The sequence below is a fragment of the Camarhynchus parvulus genome, chromosome Z (genome assembly GCF_901933205.1).
Source record: "Camarhynchus parvulus chromosome Z, STF_HiC, whole genome shotgun sequence".
Classification (NCBI taxonomy): domain Eukaryota; kingdom Metazoa; phylum Chordata; class Aves; order Passeriformes; family Thraupidae; genus Camarhynchus; species Camarhynchus parvulus.
In genome coordinates, this window is record NC_044601.1 from 46,821,411 (window position 1) to 46,844,090 (window position 22,680).

Here is a 22,680-nt window from a genome sequence, read left to right on the forward strand (position 1 = left end):
GCTCTAGCCCTGTAGTCCAAGATAATGTACAGTACTAGTTACTGAGATCTGAGATATTCTAAAATTCATACAGTACAAAACATTAAAAGTGGTCTTAGTTCAGAAACTATTACATTTGACATTTAAAAAAATAAAGAGTGGCTCTAATACATAATGTTATCATTAGAATTAAAATGAATGGGCCAAGTTGGTTTTGCATCATTATACAGATCAATTTTACTTGCACTTTAACAGCTATAATGAGTCATTTCCATTTTTACCTGCATCAGTAAGATGACTGGTCTTACACAAGAGATCTAATTTTTGGTTCCAAACACATAGATCACTCCCTCCAGACAACCATACATTCAGTCTTTGAAGAACTGTCAAACACTGCAGAACAAAAACCAGATATATGTCTCCTGCAAAAGTTCTTCGGGGAATTTTTCAGTGAAATGATCATGAGCTTTACTTAGATAAATCTGTAAGTACTATGAAATACAGTATCAAGGTCTCTGAGAAATACGTATTTAATTACACACTAATATGTTAAATTTTTCATCAACAGTGCAAAAACTTTAAATGTTGTAGGTTGCCTTTTCCAACACAGTAATAAAACCAAGTCACACCACTACCTTTGATTTACCTCCTCTCAAAAAGAAAACTGAGGTATTAAGAGATCCAAAACCAAATTAAGAATTATGCCCACTTCTCAGCCATTATGTACCTATTCTCAAATAAAGCAATGCCATTCATTCTAACACACCTGCCCACATGACCCATGATCCAGACATAATAGCTTAATGTATAAACAAAACAACAGACATTAATAGGGATTCATTCTTCAGTACCTTTACAGTAGAATGGAAACATGACACTTTTTGAACCTGTCTGCCACTAGTGCAGTCCCAAACCTGTCTTTATTCATTAAGGAAACAGAAAGGTTTCTATGTATCATAAATGTAAATGCTGTTTTGGTAACTAAATGACAGATTAGGAGAGAGGTATGCAGAGACTCAGTCTGCCAAACCCTGACAGTCTTCTCAATATTTGGCCTAAATGATACATTCATGAAGGCCAAATATTTGTATTCATTATGGATTCATTTTTTTGTGGCAAGGGATGTATCTACATGTAAACAATAACTAGTAAAACCCTGTGTAATCCAATTACACCTAGTGGGTATGGGTAGCCTTAAAGTTTCGAGGTGGGCTGTAACCTGTGTCAGTGCTATCTTTAGAAGTAAAAGCCACAAAAAATCCAGAGAATTTTAAATTCTCTCCAGATCAAAGGATACAATAACTGTTCTATCAGCTGATGCTGTTATAATCAAATTAGTTTTTTCTTCAGCAACATCTGAGGAAGAAAACGGTGCTATAGCTGTAATTTTGTGTGTGTGCCCATGAAGTTCATGAAGTTTTTCTCCACTCTGAAAAATAAAAACATGGAAAACTAAGGTTAAAATAGCAACATGCCTACAGTAGCAGAAAATATAGGTATTAAATGACTTTTTAAAGCAAGAATTACTATGAGTCTAAAATCTCCCTTCCTAAAGAAATTTAAAGATTTTCTACTTACTACCTTCAGTACTGTTCAAGACCTTAAATGAAATAACATAGTATGAGTAAGTTTAAAGAAGTAGTACATAATGGAAATTATTCTCTGAGTAAAAAAGCTCTAAAAGCCCTTAGGAACACAATTCTGTATTAAACTCATTTAATTTTAAGGCAAATATTGGTTAATCATCCCTCTTAATAAATCCTACACCAATGAGATTTGTTGACAAACCCTTACTTGAAAATGTATTTTTTTTAATTTTAACTATTGGAAAAACCTGACCTATATTTATGGCCAACCTCCTGCCAGATTTATTTACTATGCACATTGTCTATAGATTCAAGTGGGTGCTTTAGACAACTACAGCTACTTCTACTAACATTTTAGTTAAATGGAAATACTCTACAAACAAGCATGCAGAAACAAATTGGCATTTCAAGCATACAGCTAAAATACAGGGTAATTTTAACCGCAAACTTCTTGACAGATGTGGATTAATGTTTTAAATTAAAAGTGCAAAGATTTGCTTTAACAAACACAATAGAAGTCCTACAGAAATAGAAAATGGAACTCAGTTCATAAAGCTGGATATCCAAATGAGTTTTATGTTTACAAGCTGCTCAGAATACTGGGCATATATATTCACACACATGGGTTTTAATATTAAAATCCCTTCACTTTTACAAATTATAGAATTATAAAAGGCTTTCAAAACCAGCAAAGCACTAGCGGAAACTGCTCAAAAGAAAAGTTTCAAGTCTCTCCTTCTGACCATTATAAATATCACAGAAATTTTTCAGAAGATTTAAAAGAAAATTTAAAGTCTGCAATTTTTTCTTCCTCAATTGAATGACTGATAACACTGCAGACACTTCATACTTCTTACCAAACAATGTAACTCATATACTAGACTTCCTTAACCTATGTCTAATGCTCATCGGTTCTCTACAGTGTTGTCAATGATACGAAGAAACAGAGCAGTAGAGCAAAACAGCAGGTGTCACACTTAGCACTATTTGTATGATAAAACTAATGTCTTATTAAGGTTTTCAAAAGTTGTAAGAAGATTTTTATCACAGCAAGCAATTAAGGGCATGTTCATGCATGGCATGAAATATTTAATTCCTACTGACTTTGGTATCTTTTAAATACAATTTTGTGATAGCTCTCCATTAATCAGTCATACTAAAGAGGAATTACTAATAGAGTGACTGAAATGTATATAAATCTTAAATGTATATAAAAATCCTGGCAAGTTTGGGATCTTGCTACATATTTGTTGAGTTACTATCAGCATTTCAGCATTTACAGCAAACATAGAACATACTTTCAAAGAGTAACTAAAGTCACAACTTCACACTTCTACTTCTAAACAGAAAAACATTTTCAAACAGTAGCTCTGCAGCAACTCTTATTTATTCCGCCTTTTTGGCTCCTAGACATTTCCACCTCTCCTCTACAACTTCTACCCTGTGCAGAGCACACAAACCCCCCCTAAAATAGACCGCTAACCTGAGCATTCCACAGAAATATGATTCCATCATCTCCTGCAGATGCAAACCTGGAAAAAAACCAAACCAAACAAAGAACCATAACAAACTGAAAACTTCACTATAGCATAATGTAATGGAAAAGCAGTAAATATTTAAAGAAGTAAAAATGTTTACAAGATATATCAGATTCAGTCTTTAAAGAATAAACATGCATTTTAAATCCTAATTACAGTTTCAAACTGAAATAGTATATATATATAAACATGCATTTGTAAATCCTAATTACAGTTCCTAAACTGAAATAGTGTATTTAAATAGGTGATTATCAACATATACCTAATATAAGAACAAGACTTAAGAATTCTAATAGTGTTATAAAATGTCTTCATGGGTCACCTCAGTCTTTTCCAGCCATGATAGCCATCATCTATAACCCTGTCTGTTTCCTGAAGGAGCAAAGAATGGTCAAATGATCAAAAAAAATCTATTCTTAAAATGTGTTATGAACTCTGTTTAATTTAATGTGTCAAAGGCTAGAGTATTACTTGCAATTTTATCTCAGCCCAGTTTTTGGAAGACTCTTGCTGAGGCTTAGCCTTCTTTAGTGATCTTCCAATCAATATGAGCCTTACTTCATGTTTAAAAAGTACAAGAGCAAAGAAGAGAAAACCCCAAAAAACCAACCAGCTTTCTGTTACATTCATAGAGGATTTATTTAGTATCTTCAAAAACCAATATGAGAAAATTTTCCACTCACTGGTTTTAGCTGAGCCACTGAGAAAACAAGAAAATCCTTCTGTAAAATTCTCACTAAGATGATATTATCTAAAGACCTGAAGCGTGAAACTTGGCTTACAATAGTTGACAAAAAGCACACAATGGAATAGCTGCAGAAACTAAACAAAAACATTTCAGAAGCTTGAGTAACAATACTAGTCTTACAGAAAAGAATCAAGTGAAAAATATTATCATGTGTTTAACAATATAGAAAATGCCATATTCTTGATAAATAAAATTTAGAATTACTGCCAGTAACAACTGAAATAACTCTATTAAATTCCTCAAACTCTCAGAATACTAACCAGCTATACATGTCCTCATTATCCATATACTATTTCACAACCTATCTTAAACATCACCACTAAGGCTTTAGTTTTACAATGATTATCATTATTTTAGCTTTAGTAATTTACCTGCCACCAAATAACAAAGCCCAAAATGGTAAAAGACTTCTTTTTATAAGACTGCATGTGCAAGCTAAGAATACTGTGGTGTTTCTACAAAGATGAATTACACATATTCAGCTTACATTTGAGAAAAACATACTTTGATAAAGGGTTATTTTACTAAGTTGTCTGGGGAAAAAAAAGACTGAAGAAACCATACAAGATTCTTCCATTTTAGTACGAATCTTCTGGTGGACTACTACTCAGAAAAATAAATGTTATAAAAATGCATGTAACTTTCCTGACATACATATATATATATATATATATATAACATTTAAAACAAAAACTGACAAGCTAAAAATCCTCCATGGAGACTTCTGTGAAATTTTACTTATGTATATATATATAGATGTATATAATATTAGAAAATAAGATTCTGTGGGCATTTCTGAACTGGAAGAGACCACTAGCAAGGTCTCTTCCAAACAATGTGCATGGGGAGGAAGAGAATCTTCAGAATCTTCCATCATGAAACACCTATAGAATATAAAACAAACTCTAGGCCATGTTAACTTCATGCCGTGTATTGATGACTATATTAGAATTTCTCTTCTGTATCTAATCGGTAAAAGATATCAATTACTACATCTCCTTAACAGGGCTAATCTTGCCTATTACTTATGTTCTTAGTCACTAACATTTTCTATTTAATTCTCCACATCAGTCAAGAGTCACTACATTTTATGATTGAATAAAGACTCTACAATCTTACTTTTAAAGCAGAAAATTATTCCTTCTCTCATCGAATTGTGTTAAAGAACATGCAAGGTAAATTTAGAGAAAACTAGAATAGAAACTAGGTTGTAATGTACAACTATCATAATTTATTCTCTCAGTCACACTTCCTAAGTGACAAAAGTAAATAAAATTATTTCATCTTCTTAACCAGTTTTCCAGTTTTTAGATAACTCTGTCCTCAGAAGATACATAACTCAGTCTTCAGAAGTTACAGACAGAGATTATTAGGAAATATACAGAAAGGTGCATATAGCTGAAACCTGAAGGAGAGAAACAAAGGAACTATCAGTTTCAAAGAAGTATTGCAAGTTGAACCAGATCAAACTGGAAGAGACATGTAGGGCAGAGGTCAGGCATACAGTGACTTTTGCTAAGCACTCATTCTGAATAAAGTAGCTAAAACTTTAAATCTTGCAAAGCTAAAAAAATTGCATTAACCAAAACTCAAGTGAATTTAGCACTATAGCATCAAAAGAAGTGCAACAAAAGATCAGAAAGAAAGGAAAAGCAACACTCCTTGTTGAAGATGTCATGTCCAATTCTACAGCACATCTGTAGGAGTCTATTACACTCTTTCGTAGAACCAGAAGGTAAAACAACAGCTATCCTCAATTCAGAAACACAGGACACATGCATCCTGTCAGAAAAGCAGCAGACTGCATATTGTCCTGTAAGAATCTATGCATGTATAGAAGGCAGCACTCAGACCAGGAACAGACTGAAAAAGAACAGATGGATTAGCTAAAGGCAATTCTTATAACAAATGAATCTGTACTGAGAAACATAACATAATGACCATTATTTTCTCATTAAAGTATGACTTAAAAGAAAAGACAAAAGATACAGTAACATAGCAAGAAAAGGGAGTATTCATCCCTTGACTTAACACCAGTTTTTCCAGCTCTCACCCCCAAAAGTAAAAACACAGGATTAAAATGGTACTACATTTTTACAAACATATTGCCAAGGACACTGTAAAACAATTTGAAATGGTATTTCATACCTGCAATCATCTATTTGCACTAGAAATCGTACTATGTCTTGATGGCCTTTCAACACAAGGAGTTCCGTGTAAGGATTCTGTATTTGTTCTTCACCAATTGTCTGTACAGAGGATTTCTAAAATTCATAAAAAAGGAAGTAAATTTATTTTGTACTTACATAATTATTTTCATGAGGTCTTTGTAATGTCTAACAGTCTACATACAGACCCATGTGTAAAGTTTCTGAAATACCATTTTGCCTTAATGAAAATTATAATAAAATATAATTTCCTGTTATTTCATATAAATAATAGCTTTCTATAGAATGTATTTTAAATTACGATATAGCATTTTCTTTTCAACAAAAACATTTTGTACCGATTTAATCGCTGATACAGTGAGATGAAACCCAGCTCAGTTATAAGCTGTCATGTGAAGCCAGCTTCATGACTCAATTCACCATACATTCAGTTTTTCATTAAATTACACCTTTTACAAGATGGCTGTGAACCTCTCATATCTTTCATCTACTGTTCAATGTTAAAATCCTATGTAAATACAACATATTTAAAACAAACAAGAACAAACGCTGTTCTGTTGCATAATATGTAAATCACCCACTGGTAGCCTATTCACAAAATACCACAGCAAACTGCTTAAAAATATAGAGAATGATTAATCATTTTATAGAACAGCATCTGCAATTACCCCCAACTAGACTATTAATTAGAAGAACAATCAATCACTTGGAGCAATCTGATCACTAGGCAGGGTCAGTAAAATACTGCATAGAACTGCATTTTCAAGGCAGAATAGTTCTGCCAATCTCAATCACCATTTTATTTCAAGACAACGTTTTTGTAATTAAGATCTTAAACATTCTGAAACAACTTGTCAGACCTTTTTTAACCATCTAAATAGTGACAGCACTCTCTCCCTTCTGGATTTACTTTACACAACAGTCAACATCATACTATTTCCAAGACTGTCCTTTCTTTGAGAACTTCAACAGAATGTACATTGTAAAAACAGCAACTACAGAACACTGCAACATGGATGGATTGCAACATCCATCACATGACAAGGTAACACCACATGAAAGACAAACGTGTCATCCTCAGAAACTTGAACTTTTTCTTGCAGGATTAATAAATTATTTTCTGTTACTTTGACATTGGTACTATGATATTATTCTTTGAGAACTAAGAACAACATAGTTAATAAATATGGGTGGAAAGAAACCTGTTGTTATTTTAAAAATGAAGAGTTCTTAATTTTTAAATGAAGCTGTTGTGATTTTATATTGCTTTTGTCCTACCTGATGCAATTCACAAAGCAACTGTTCCTCATTTTGTGCAATCACATGAGAACGGCAGTTCCCCTTTAAAATAATGCAAGTAGAATCTGCATGGCTGTAATAATAAATTAAATAACTTGGATTTCATCCATTATAAGCTAATCAAAACATTCATTTTAAAAAATTAGAGTTCTAAAAGTCCTAAGGAAATCTCAGTATATCAATACTACAGTCAGAAAACATACACTCAGAAAACAATTTTAACACCATTCTGAAAAACTCAGAATTTGTATCATTAGCAGCCCAATTGTACAGTCTGATGTTGCTTCCTATTCAATACAAGATGGTGTTATTTCTTTTGAACAACATGTCTGATCTTAATTCTAACAATGCCTGTGAATACTGAAAGACACAGGGCTGATAAGGTACTTATATATGAGAACAAAATAACATCTTTTTCCCCAGAAATGTCATACAACAAGTTATGCTCTCTTGAGATCTTCATTAATATTTACCCAAGTGTTGGGTTACGTGAGTGTTCTTCCTCTGAAGAAATCTATTTTTTTATACAAAAAAAACTGCTAACTGGACTCTCCTGTACCAACACCAAGTTTCTGGAGGTAAAAGCTGCATACTGATGTTAATGGAATCTACTCCCAACATGCATACTTTTATGCATGACCTGCAAGCAACAATATAGTAATCAGGAAAAAAAAATTCATCTCAACCTCAAAACTTCCCAAGATGTGAAGCATTTAAAAAGTGGGATTTTCAAAAGCTATTCATGAAAAACACAGATACGAGAGTACACAGGCATACTGATCTACTGATCATGGAGCATGACAGATTAGCTCCTATAGAGCACAATGCTCCTGCACTGAAGTGGTCCCGCCACCAAAGCCACCATAACTTAGATAACACCCTGGCTGGCCATCAACTGAAGAGATTCTGATTCCACAGTTTAAAAAAAAAAAAAAAAAGAAATGAGTAAGGAGAAGTTTCCATTTCACAAACTTAGGACAGCTTTGCCAGAGGCTCCCTCTATTCACCCAGTGCAATGACACTCGTAACACATCTGCCTGAAGTCACAGCACAGGAAACAAGCACCATAAGTCCATACACACATTGCTGTGGGCTTTCTTACCTATTGAAGAACTAATGGTGATGAAGATTATTAAATGAAACAATATTGCATCATGCAGGGGGGGGAAAGTCTAGGGACTAACCCTCAGGAATACTTGTTCTTCAGATTTTCAGCTGAGAAGCAAAATTATTACTATTGTTCCATAACTCTGTGAGAGCAAAACAATGAGAACAAAAGTCCTGTGGATTGGATTTAACCGAGGCATCAATGGAAGAAGCAGGCCACACCTTGATTTATGCTCATGCTTTATTAAATCACAGTATATAAACCAAAGCTGAAGTCAAACTTTGGAGATGGACACAAAATTATGTGGTTTTCTAGCACATCTGAGAAAACTGCATCATTATTTCCTATCCTCCTTCTAAAAACAACTGCACACAAACCTGCAAATGTGACTGCAATCCAACTGGCATTTTGACTGATGACAAAAGTCAGAGGTATTTCCACCCATCATCATTCCAACTTGGTGCAGACCCAAATTAAGCACTGACCTTTAAAGTCAACCATAATATTGGTATAACTTGCTCATGAACAGCAGCTGAAAAATAATTATTTCCTCATACTTGCCTAGATTACAAAAGCACTAAGTGCATGGAGCGCAGCAATACTTTCAATTAACTCTTGTTAAATCCATGCTGAGAACTTCAGCAGACACTTAGAGACAAGAAAATTCCAGAAATTTCTCCGTCTAATCCAGTAACATTACTCTTAATCTGAGCAGCAACAAGGATGTCACTGTATAGTACACTCCAGAACAAAGCATATTTCATGGATGAGGTACTAAGAAGAAATGCTGGTAAGCTATTACAAACTACTGCGACACCTAAATAACAACTTACTACCTATAACTTACATTATCGACCTCAGAGTCCTGGAAGCAGGACTTGCAAGAACTGCATGAAAGCCACACACGATAACCCCCGCAGAGCAGGAGCTTAGCTCGGTCGTTCTGCTGCTCACAGAATCAATTAGGTTTGGAAAGACGCCTGAGACCGAGCCCAGCCTGTAATAAACACCACCTTGCCAACTAGACCACGGCACTGAGTGCCACGTCCAGTCCTTAAACACCTCGAAGGATGGTGATTCCACTACCTCCCTGAGCACTCCATTCCAATATCCAATCACTCTTTCTGTGAAGAAATTATTTCTGATGCTCAGCCTGAATCTCCCCTGGTGCGGCTTGAGACTGTGTCCTCACCCTGTCACTGGTTGCTTGGGACAAGACACCAACCCCCAGGCCTACTCCCTCTTTTCAAGTAGTTGGAGAGAGCGACAAGATCTCTCCTGAGCCTCCCTGTCCCCAGGATAAAACCAACCGAGCCCCCTCAACTACCCCACACAGGACTTGTGGCCCCAACCCATCTCTGTTCCCCTTCTCCCGACACGCTCCAGCACCTCAATGTCCTCCTTGAACTGAAGTGCTCAGACCTAGACGCAGGCCTTGAGGTTCGCCTCTGTGTTTTCCCAGCTCCCTTGTTTCTCTTTGAGGACGCCCGTAATCCGTTCTATCAGTCCGACTGCCTCGCAGGCCGACACCCGGCCCGGAGCACGGGCCATCCCGGGGCCAAACCCACCCGCGGGAAAGGCCATGGCCCAGCGCATCCCGACCTCACGGCACCACCAGCCCCAAGCGCAGAGCTCCGCAGGGAGCCGTCTCACCTCGGCCAAGCCCTGCGGCTCCCGGCCGCCGCCGATCAGCCAGCGCAGCATGGAGAGCGGGCCTGGGGCCGCGTCCGGGCCCTCCTGCGGCACCGGCGGGCGGCAGCTGAGGGACAGGCTGCTCAATCGAGCTCCGCGCGGACACCCGCCCGCCGGCGGGCGGGGCCGGGCCGGGCAGGAGCAGTCGATGGCCGAGCGGGTGCGCTGTGAGGGTCGTGCCGGTGTTACTGCGCGGCCTCGTACGGCGGGCAAGTGAAATATTTACTGGCCTTTTACCTCGCTGTCTTCCGACGTCAGAGAAGATTTATGCTATTACCTTTTGCCATATTACCATATTGCGTATTACCACATTACAGTTATCTTATTGACATTTTATTGAGACGGCCGTCAACTGTTTCTTGAAGCGGAATGAGCACCAAAATATTTTCTAAGTAACAGATTTCCCTTGGCTGGGGCTGTTTCCATCCTTCCTCGCTGAGGTGTTTGATGCTTCTGACGGGATGAAGTGACAAACATGGGTAAACTCACCTGATTCACTGTCCTGCTCCTCTGCTGCCCTTCAGGGAATCCCAGAGCTCCAGGATGGGTCAGGTTGGAAGGGACCAGAGTCAGTCATCATGTCCAACCTCCCTGCTCAAGAGGGTCATCCCAGAGCACAGGATTGTGTCCAGGTAGCTCTTGAGTATCCCCAGGGTAGGTCTTGATTATCCCCAGGGAGTATCCCCACAGCCTCTCTGGGCAATCTGTTCCAGTGCTCAGTCGCTGCACAGTTAAGTTCTTCCTCATGTTCAGGTGGAACTTCCTGGCCATCTGTGTCTGCCCATTGCCTCTTGTTCTACTGCTTGGCACCACTAGGAAGAGCCTGGATCCATCTCCTTCACACTCTTTAGACAGCTATAGACATTGATGAGGTGATGCATTAATCTTGGAAGCCTTCTGAGTTTTAGATGAATGTGCAGCAAGATCACAAAACCCCTCCCAAAAGGCCACACAAACCCCGTTCTTGAGCAGACACAAGAAACCACAGAGGTGTACAGATGTGTCCAACAGGCACCACCCTGAGCCTCTGAATATACACAGGTCACTTGCCCTGGTAGCTTTTTGCCAACATTTTTTCAGGTAACGCCAGACAATGCCTGAGATTTCCCACAGGGAAGGAGATTATGGTGCTTTTCTAAATCACAGAATCATTGAGTGGTTTGGGTTGGAAGGGACCTTAGGGTTCATCTAGTTCCAATTTCTCTACCATGGGCAGGACCATCTTCCACCAAACCATGTTGCTGAAATCCCCATGCAGCCTGGCCTTGAGCACTCCTGGGGTGGGGCATCCACAACTTCTCTGGGCAACCTGTGTTGTGGCAACCTCCCAGTAAAGAATTCCTTCCTAATACCCAATCTAAATCTACCCTCTTTCAATTCAAAGGCATTCCCCTCTGGTCCTGTCACTTCATGCCCTTGTAAAAGGATCCTCTCCACGTCTCTTGTGGGCTCCTTTTAGGAACTAGAAGGCCACCAGAGGGTTGACTCAGAGCTTTCTCTTCTCCAGGCTCAACAATCTCAATATTTTCAGCCTTTCTTCACAGGAGGTGTTCCACCTCCCCTGAACATCTGCTATTGACCAGTCTGTGTGTATAAAGCATGGGATGCTAGGATGAAATGATACAGAAGTAACATAAGTTCAACAAATATTTGTGGTGTGTAACCTGAGTTTTGCCATTTGTTAACTGCTGTGAACTGCTTGCAGCTTTGTAACCAACTGAAGTTGATAACAGTCATAAGCCACTCTTAAAGCAGTTGTTTTGCAAACAAACTTTAGCAGACTTCTGCTTTTTCATTGCAGTTCAGTCATGCTGACTTCCATCTTAAGAGATGCAGTTCCTGCTGGCTAAGGGCACAGCCAGTGGAATTACTTGGTGCATGTGGATACACCTGCCAGGGTTTCCATGGTAATCAGCAGTTTTGTCATTAGCAATCTGGTCCCTGGCAGTGTCCCTAAATAATTTGGTATATTCTCCAAACTGGCAAGTGTTGAGTCATTTTGTTAAATTTTATTTATTGGAAGGAATGACTGCACAGCATGACACTACTTACAGTTTTATGATCTATATGACCACTGAGATGAACTGACCACAACCTTCTTCCACCATCCCCCTGTGCATCTGCAGGAGGAAGACAATTTTTGAGTAAAGTTGAGTCCAGAAAGAAGGAAGACATGGAGAGAAGGTGTTGTAAAATGTTTTTCCCTTACTTCTCATTATCCTACTTACCCTATTTGATTGACAAGAAATTAAATTAAATTTTTCCCAAGTCGAGTCTGTTTGCTCTTGATGGTATATGGTGGTTGATGTCTCTACATACTTATCCTGACCCATGAGACTTTTGTCATACTTTCTCTCCCCTGACCAGCTGAGAAGGGGAGTGATAAAGCAGCTTGATGGGCACCTGGCAACCAGCCAGGGTCAACCCACTGCAGATGGACTTCAGGAGAGTGCTTTTTGTCTCTTTAATTAGAACAGACTTCAGAATTCTGCTTCTGAGCATCTTTTCATTCCTTTTTTAGACTAACAATGCTGTCTGCTTCCAGAATTTTTCTCCATTTTCCATTTCTCTGCCTTTGTATGTTGTACAAATTTCTGTACAGTTATTTTCTGAGTTCTTCTTGCAATCTTAAAAAAACAGTTTTGTAACCATTTCAAGCATTTGATGTATTGTACGCTTCCAGGAAGAAGAAGCAACTTCTCTGTTTCCCAGTGTGGTTGGTACAGGTGCTGTGTTTGTTGTGGTGCCTAGGTAAAGAGTGCAGTTGATCGCAGCATTGCATTTGCTAGACCAAGATGCAGTGTTTTCTGCAATTTATGTCTTGTTGCTGTCAACCATTGGCAAAGGATTGTGCTCAGGCTCTTAAACTATGCAAAAATGACGGAGTGTTGGAGGATAACACTCACTGCAGGAAATATGCAGCACATGTTGTGATTACAAGAGCACACTTTCCACCAATGTGACATTTCTTGTCCCCAGGCCTTAGTAGCTGAATAGAGGAATACTTTTTCTTCCCACCCTCTAGTACAATAGCTTCCCTTTTTACTTGCCCCAGTGGCCTCTGCAGTAGTGACTAGGCATAGAAACTGTCACTAGGTTATCTCTTGCTCAATTAACTAACATTTCCAGTATGTCACATTATTTGTATATGTCTTATAAATTGCTGAAGCCTATTATAGTTTCCTCAAGTTACACAGTTCAAATTTTTCTCTAGATTTTTTTCATTAAATAAAGTTCCTAGGAACAGGTGAACAATTTACAATCAGCCTTACTGTAAGAATTAGTTGGAGGGATTTTTACAAAGGAAGTACCAGAAAACATTATTTTAAGGGTGGGTTCTTTAAATCAGTCCATATACCTTTGAGATATAATTGTGATTCAGTTTCAAAATTCATGCCTAATCCACACAGTATTTTCCTTTATGTCTAATGAATAGATCAGTTGAAAAGTTCATGCAAGGATTTCACACCCTGCCAAGATCAAATGCAGTCAAAGCAGTTTACATATTAAAGAAACAGAGTTAGAAGCAGCCAACAGATGCTATTTCAATGGACAGCATATGCTACAATCCTCCACAACCAGTAGATATGTCTTAAAAATCCATAGTGCTGTTCCTTGTATTCAGTGGTGGCTAAATATACCCCTCAGGAAACAACTGACTTTGCAGTCCCAGCTCAGGTGAGTGATACAGAAGTTCAGAGATCTGTTATTCTTACAGAGAAATTATCCATTTCAATTCTGCACACCCTGTTAGAAGTTCAGCATGGCCCTGGATGATGGGGGATAACACAGATTTGTATATTTGCATCTTTCTGGTACTTAAGGCCATGCTGCCTAACCAGTTCACTTTGTGACTGAAAGTGATTAAAAGTGCTGAGAAAAAATGGGTCTTGTGGCTCCTGTCAGTTCAAGGGCACTGTTTTAGATAGGCAGTGTGCCACCAGAGCAGCCTCGTGGCATTCCTTGCAGGAGTCAATCCCTTTTGTCACATGACCACCCATCTCCTAACTAATCACCAGCATTTAGAGGTTTAGGAGAAGGGTAGGAGATCAATCAGCAATACCACCTGAACACATTGAGTTCTTCCTCTTGGCCCGAATCCCAGTTGCACGAGACCTGCCCTAGGGACATTAGCTTGATTTAGGTGAGCCTTAATCTAAACTCCAGGAACTTATGAGGGAATGGAAGTTCAACCACAGGTGGTAATTAACTTGACCCCATTTATCCTAAGGCGATCTCTGCAGCTCCAGCGATGGTGTTGTGTCTGAGAGAAATGTTGAACCTTGACAAAAAATTCAACGGCTTCCATCATGAAATTCTGGAGTTGCTCACAGGCCAAATAAATGTATGGGTTCAGATTCATAAACAAAAATAAATAGTTTTGGATTTTTCTAGATTTTTGTGGATGCAAGAAAAGGCTTTGTCACCCCTTCTAGTCAATGGCTTCAGCTACCTTTGATGCCACAGTAGAAATTCACATGTTGCCCAGTTATATGGGGTCACCTTTCTATGGTGTCTTTTTTCTCTGTTAATCAAATTACCCATGATGTGTGCAAACACAAAGTAGCTCTGCCCCTAAAGACAGGCATCCTTCATGATCCACAGGAACACTCAAATTCCCAGATCTTTGATCCCAGAGCAGCTCACAAGATGGAAGGAGGAATCAACAGGTACCTGGGTGCTTCAGGGTCTTAGCACTATGATGCAGCCCATCATACAAGCCAACTTATGCAAGTTGTGCTCCCCTTCATGGAGAACTTCAGCAGACTGGAGAGAAGTGAGGAACGCTGCTCCTGGCCAAGGGAAAACCAAATGGTGACTTGATTAAATTCTCAAGAAAATCTCCTTTCTCCCCTTGGCCTTAGATTTAACATCTAAGTGTGCAAAATATCTATTAATTTCTCCTGTCTGGTCAGATTGAGAAAAGTTCACCAAAAGTGCAGATGAATACTAGTAGTGTGGGGATGCTACCCTAGCTACATACTAACAACCTTCATTTGTGTTAAGTTGTGATTTCTGACAAAGATTCTTATCAGCTCCCATTTTCGTCATTCTGGCCCAATCCATGAAAATAAAGTCGAGGAAAGTCTTATTTTTAACACCATTATAACAGATTAAAGTTATTGTCTGTGTATTTCCATGTTTAGTACTTTGATGTTGCAGTTATCTGTGCTTGAACAATCCCTTTTCTGCCTCCACAAACTGTGGCCTCCATCTGATGCAATCTAGTCTTTTATATGTGTTGTCAATAAATAAACTTATTTTTGTGTTTCTTGTGTTTGGTTTACATTTATGTGTGAAAAACAGATTACCTCATACAGTGCATAATGCTGTGTTTCTCTTCACAAAGCAAATTGGTTTGCCTCTTCAGTGCCTGTTTCTTGTATTATGCTCTTGCTGAAGGTCTAAGGAAGCAAGTGCCATAAAATGGAATAACACCTGCATGAATTCCTCAAAGTCTGACTGTACTTTGTGAAGAAAATGGAGTGAACAAATTTTTTTTATCTCATAGTACAAATTGCATGCTGCTCTGATCTAAAGTGGAGTGTGATGGCAATATAAGCCCCCAGGTGGCATTCTAACCTTGTTTTTCTAAATCATTTGTTTTCATAAGGAGTGGATCTGATTCTTTTGTTTAAAAAGAAATTTTCTTCACCCTCATGGTAGATTTGAACAAAGAAATTAAAGCCATACGCTGATCCTTTTTTTGTTGTTTTTTGAAGTTTCCAATTTGTACATGTTTTGTAGATTCAAATGCAGTAGCCTCAAACCCAGCTTGAAATCTGATTTGATGGAATGATGTAAATTATACTATATTCCAGATACTAAAGTCCGTAACATGATGATGTCCTGCAACAGCTATTCAATAAAAGATACCATTTGAATTTTGAAAATCACAATTGCAGTAAAACACTTTGCAACATATTTATGAGAAAATCATAAATCCAATTGTGACTAATACCTTACAACACATGGATGTTAACTGATGCTGGGTTACAATGAAATCCAGACAGAATTCAGTATTATGACTGCATGAACCCCATGTGATTCTGGTTGGATTTCTATTTCTTTCCAGGAGTACCAGGTAGGCCTTTCCAAAGAGCACAGCTTGCACCTCCTAGCTTAGGCGCCCTGCTTATGTACCAAGGGTGCTGATGGTTCATCTTCAGGTCCCTCATTCACTACAGGCAGGATGGCTCCCACAGAGATTTATTCAGACTACCTCACATAGCTCCTCAGCTGAGTTGCTCCCTGCTGAAGCATTTCTTTCCCCCCCAGATTCTCAGTTCAAAGCTGAGGGTCTAGTGTTACTTTCACAGTATTCATTCCCTTTCAACTCTCTCACACCCAGATCTTACTCTGCTAGTGAATACTTAAGTGCTTTCTTCCATACCATCTGGTACATGCGGGAGGAGTGCCCCCCAAAAAAACTTCACAATCACTCCTAAATCCTTTCTTCCAACTTTTCTCTGCAACAAAACCCACAACTTCCTTAGAAACCACTGGGTTGATGTGCTGCAAGATGTCCTTACAGCTCTGACCAAAACTGTCACCTAGTCACACGCACCAAGGCTGCCCCACCTGCAGCTCTTTGTAACCTCTACTGATATTTGGATTGCAACCTCTTTGAAAGGCAGACTGGTTTAGCTTATATTTGTGCAACACTTGAGCAAAAGGAATTTTTGTCCCTCTTTAGGATTCCAGTGGGATACGGAGCACAAATACACAGTAATCATATTTAATAAAGCAAATGGAGCTAATTTAAATTACTGCTTAAAATATATCGGTATGTATTAGGTCATAAATAAAAATCGACCTACACGCTGCCCTGAATATCTTTCAGAGTAGGAGGAGTCACTAAGTCAGACTATCATCAATCACAGTTCCTAAAGCAGAAAAACTCAAATTGCTGCCACACTGTAAGACTCTAAGTAGCCAGAAGGCATAGACGGAATGTTTGAAATTCAAACTTCATCTGTCTTTGTTGTATTTCAGCCCTAAAGCTCTCAACAATCCTTCTGAGAAGTCATTCCTGTATATTTTTCTGTATAAGAACCAAGCCCTAATTTATAGTAGACTCTTGCAGGTGGTATCTGTGGGCTTCGGACTGGACAAATGTAAAACTTCTTGAGTTTAAATGGATTTTGAAACAAAGCCATGTATATTTGTTCACAAAGACTTATGAGTTACCCTTTGGGCTGTCTTGCACTACGCAAATTATACATTTCTGTTTAGTTATTTTCACATTTGTCAAACACATTTTTTATCCTAAGTTTTCTAGTGATATTTAGGTATGAATATGTTTTAGTACTATGGATAAACATAAAATTTTAACCCCCTGTCCCCTTTATAGTAAGTCTGAAATTTATCACAGGGTATTCTCTTCTTCCCTAATTCAGAAATGCTTGAGAGAATCCTTTGCCCTTACAAAAAAAAAATTCCTCTTGAGAGGTAAAGTATAGCCTGACAGCTATACAGTGAAGTAAACATAAGCTAAACAGTAAAGTTTCATACATGTAGCAAAGAGGTCCAAAATGGAAGAAGCCTCACCATCTTAGCTGAAGTGAATACTCTGGCAGCTACAGCAAAATACTTTCAATACCTACAGCACATTAAGTTATCACAATGAGAGGGTGGGTAACTTCTTACCTTGCCAAAGAGGAAGCTGTTGAATGTCCTCTACTGTTAATTTTTTTTATTCCCTTGGGGGTGACACTTAGTTCGTAGCCATATGAGTACACTGGCAGCGTGATGCAAATGTACAGCTAATCTCTGCAGCTACAATGGTGAAATACTGCTAGTACAGATTTATAAGGACCAGCATACAGGATGCTAGACAAGGCCTGATGCACCGTGTCAGCTGAAGTCTGGTTCTCTACTCAGAGAACACCAATTCACACCCACGCACGAGAACAGAGCAGCCGCCTTAACCTCAAGGCTCATCATATCATATGACACCAGAAATTCAGCTCAACCAAACATAAGTGAAAAGGGGACAACAGCACTCCCTTGTATATCATAGAGACAGTAGAGGAGGCTGGGAACGGAAAGGTTTTTAATCCAAAGCAAGGTTTTGGTCAGAGAAGCTCTTATGGGGCTGCACAATGGCACACAGGCAGCCTCAGAAAGGGCCTATATGGACAGAAGTCCTGGAAAATCCCTTCGTGTGCTCCCATCATCATGCACAAGGCTGGCAGAAGGCCAATAAATACCTAGCAGGGACATATAATTAGATGGGTATCAAAGATATATATACCTTGCTCTGATCTCTGAACTGAGCATGGTGGTAATAGGGAAATTTCAGCGTGCATTTAACAAGATCCAATCTAGCAAAATATTTCCATCACATTTGTTATGTACAGTGTCTGAATTGTCACTAAAATTTTTCACCAAAATATTAAAAGGCAAGTCTGTGTGTAGAAGTGTTGCCTGAACATTGTGGGCCACATAACTGGATAACTGGATTTCATGCCCTTTCTGTTATTGAAGAGAAATCTTCCTGCTCAGATTAACAGAATAAACCCAAATCCTTGCACATATTATTTTAATAATTTATTCCAAGTAACTTACTGGGAATTAGGCAACTAAATATCTGAAGGCGTAACATGAAAGACAAAATATGGTCTGACTGCAAAGTCCAGTCTTCATTTAAGAAATATGCTGAGATACAGATTACATGAGCACCAGATATTGAGGGTTTTTTCCTTTCACATTTCAGTCTGCAAAATTTGCAATAAAATCTCTTCCAAGTTTACAAGATAAGTTAAAACAAAAATTATAATTGATGAGCCATAATGATTTAGAAGATTAGTTAGGGAAAAGTTCCTTCCTATGCATACCATGGTTAAAAAATATTGCTATGTTAATTCATACTGTGTCAATAAGTATAATGATTTTCCAACTCTGACTCCCTTCTCTGTGTGAAACTACTGAAATGCTGCAAGAAGGCCCTGGTATTATAGGCCATATTCTTTGCTGCTTTTTCATAAATATTCCCCCTTGAAGTAATGTGTAAGGTTCAGTCAGGAGAGGTCCCCATTTGCTTTGGCTTTGATCTCTTAAATCCTTGCACAGTGTACAGTTGGAAACTTAAAAATGCTGTTCTCAAGGCTAATTTTGTGACAGAAGGGTCTGGATGATGTTGCATTGAGTGTGTGACTGTCAGCTAACCAGCTGTGTCATTTGTCCTGTTGCTGTGTGTCTTTCCTTGTGTCCTTCCTGTTGAAACTTGCTGTGGTTGTTTTCCAGAGCAAGTACAAGCAAATGCTGCATCTGGACTACAAGAAAATTTAGGTGAGACCTGCAATCTTCCATTAAGTGTGTAAATGATTCACAAGAGCCTGTTCTCTTATACTTTTCATTACAAAAAGGGTAAAAAAGGGGCACAAAAGCTGTTCAAATGGGTGACTAATGATAGTGGGAGCCTTGGTCAACAGAACAACTGGTGTAAGAGCAACACAGATTTCAGGAGATTTGGATTCTCTGACTTAACAATTCTCTGACTCAAAATTACACTACACTTCCTGTCTCCTCCTCCTCTTAGAATAGGAGAGGCTATGTTGATACCAATGTTTGGCAAGGTTATCTCTTCTTTTTCAATACTGCTTTCTTGAGTAGTACATTGTCTCTGCTGTGTCCTGGCTTGAGAGGCATTTTAATAAGCTTTCAGACCTTTCTAAACATTTTCTCTTCTTTTCTCCCAGGCATTCTTCAAAACAAGTCTGTGACTTCAGAAATAAATAAGCCAGAAAGAGCTACGTACTTTGTTTGGTAAGTCATATCTTCCATGTAACACAAATCAGAGCACTTCACCCAACCATTTCTATAGCAAGCTTCCACACAAGCTGCAGCATATATTCATAAAGGCAGATGTTCTCCATGTAGGCATTTCACATGACTGAATCTGGCACACATGTTGTCCAACCACTTCAGGGCTTGATTCACCTCACTGTTTAAAAATGCTTAAAAACATCTTGAATTTTTTTCTGACTCTGACATCCAATGACAAGGACATGGTATATACTTTTATGCCAGATTTCAATAGCTAATCTATTCATTCCCAGACAAGTCAGCAGAGTGAGAATCTAAGTATCCCTATGTACTTTTCTGTGTTTCTGAGCTGTTGTTTTTTCTTCTTTCCCAGACATAGTCTTGCTCTCCACCTCGGTATCTGGGGTCTCCTTCCTGACCTCCTTATTATACTAGTGTGAGGTTGCAAACCTATTCAGGCCTCATCTTTGGTCCATAGACTTGTGAGACTACAAAATCTGTGGCGTAGTCTCACCTTCTCTCACTACTCACCTTCAATTAAATAAAGAATCAGAGGATTCTACCAGAGACCATGTGTAATTTTGTGAGAGGATTGTACTTGAGGAAACCTACATAAGTAAAAACTGAAATTTCTGATATGACTGAAATGTAGACTTTGAGGACAGATGGTTTTAGCATTTTGTCATTCAGCATGCAGTTGAAGAGAAAAAAAGCCCAGTTATTGCTTTTCACAGGCAAGAGCTGCTTCTTACAAGAAACCACCAGGTAGGCAGCCTCAGCACGTCTGAAAAAATTAGGGGAGAAAAAATATATGTTTCTGCCCAGGGGCTAACCACATCTCCTGCCTTATGTGAGGGAATGGGAAAATACTACATCCATTGCTCCTCTCCTGCCACTGAGTACTTTCAAAAATGATGGAGAAGGAGTTAGTGCTCTTGAATAGATAAAAATGATGTGATGCCGTGACCCAGCAGTGTTGACAATAGCAGGCTCAAGGGTAACCTCCTTGAGGGAAGGGTGGAGTTGAGACAGAATTGGCAAGGACTCACTCTGTCAAGGGTTGAAAAAGGGAAATATTTGGTCTTTTGCTCTTCTCATCTGGAGACACGTTAAACACATTCCCTATCAAGAACTACCTAGGGTTTAAATGCCATGGGAACCTTGAAGAATAAATCTCATACTTTTCATCTGAATGACCACACTTTGGGGTGTTTTGGTGTGGAGTGCCAGGATTAAGGTCCATTTTCAGAAGTGATAAGTGCTGGTCACCAAAGGAAGGCTCCCTGCAGCTGCCAGTGCTCAGTGCCTCTGGGAAACACAACTCAAGGGGTTCTACACAGCCAAAAACAAGGAACAGCTTTTGACATGTGTAAACTTCCAAAGCAGCTGAAGCAGCTGTGCCACTAATCAGGCAGCTTGCTACACTGCCATTCAGGTCTTCTCCAGCACCAGCTTTTAAAAACAGATTTGATTTTTGAATAAATAGCATGGTCATTTCTGCAAGTGCTTTTTTGAGAAAAAGGGCTTGGAACCACCACCACCTTTTTCCTTGTAGTCATGATTAGATCCAAATGGTACCTTATCATCAATTCTGGACTCAAGTGAGAATTCAAGAGATGTAAAGGAAAAGGACGAGATTATTAAAGGAGAAGCCACAGCCCAAGAATTCTCCCACCATTCAAAAAGTGTCACACACACCACTCAGGCCTTCCTTGCTAGGACTGGAGTCTGTTCTCAGTGGGGCTGATGGGCTTCCTTCCAAATGCTTGCACACACGCTCATTCTCAGGTGCACTTCCTTCTTCAGGGTCTGTCCTGGGTTTTCTGCAGCAGAATCTAAGGTGTCAGATTTATGAAAAATAAATATTTTAATAGAGTGATACAGCAACAGATCAGCTTAAGCTGACCCAGAAGCAAAAAACTTCTGGGTAATTAGACCCCTATGATTTATGCACCTGCCCTCACACACTCTTCATGTGATTTCAAGTGCAATGGTGATTTTTGGGCTGGGATCTTCTAACACCTTACTGGATTCTTCCTCTATCTCCCCATAGTCAGGCTGTTAACTGCTCTTATCATGTTGAGCTGTAGATTCTGCTGATGCCTGCAGCCTCCTTGTCTTCTGGTTTGTGTTTCTTGCGCACTAATCACTCAGGACATCGTAATGAAAAAAGGCCTAGACTTAGGGACAAAAACCACTTTACAACAACTAAATATCAGTGTGTTATTAATATTCTTCCCTAGCTAAAGATAAAACACAACACTGTACCAGCTAGCAAGTAAACCACCTCTGTCCCAACATATCTGGGTGGAAGTTCACAGCTTACAGTTCATGGCTCAAGTAAATCCAGCTGCTCATACTGAGCAACTAGAGCCAAGCAAACAGCAGATTAAATCACACAGTATTGTAATTGTGAGTGACCCATTCTGTTTAAAAATCACTTTTTTAAGCTGAAGAAAAGGTATCTCTCAACAGAAAAGGTATGTTTTTCTTCATGGCCAAAGATATCCATCTGGATTTCTGTGCATATACTCCTGTATATGCAGCTGGATATCCATTTTAGGATTATCTGAAGGTGATGACGTGGCTTTTGTTTGTTGGTTTGGTTTAGGGGTTTTTGTTTGGTTGGGGTTTTTTGTTGTTGTTGTTATTTTCATTTTAGTGGGCCTCGAACTTCACTCAGAATCTTCATAGAGTGAAGGAAAATTGTGTATACACACTTGGAGATAGAACTCTGCTTTCTTATGCAAGGTCCTAGAGCTCCTAAGGGTCAGTGTGTGCAGAAAAGACT

The 22,680-nt window shown here is 38.9% G+C and overlaps 1 protein-coding gene across 1 annotated transcript in view; it reads right to left on the reverse strand.

Annotated features, from left to right (window-relative positions):
- The window catches only part of WDR41 (WD repeat domain 41), a 28,377-nt gene extending 18,166 nt beyond the window's left edge, over positions 1 to 10,211 (reverse strand). Inside the window, exons 1-6 of the mRNA XM_030968199.1 lie at positions 10,080 to 10,211; positions 6,000 to 6,115; positions 3,049 to 3,097; positions 1,277 to 1,408; positions 831 to 893; positions 261 to 372 (exon numbers count right to left, since the gene is read on the reverse strand). Coding sequence (XP_030824059.1) covers positions 261 to 372; positions 831 to 893; positions 1,277 to 1,408; positions 3,049 to 3,097; positions 6,000 to 6,115; positions 10,080 to 10,130 — 523 coding nt within the window. The 5' untranslated portion in view covers positions 10,131 to 10,211. The remainder of the gene's footprint in view (positions 1 to 260; positions 373 to 830; positions 894 to 1,276; positions 1,409 to 3,048; positions 3,098 to 5,999; positions 6,116 to 10,079) is intronic.
- Positions 10,212 to 22,680: the final 12,469 nt, after the last annotated feature.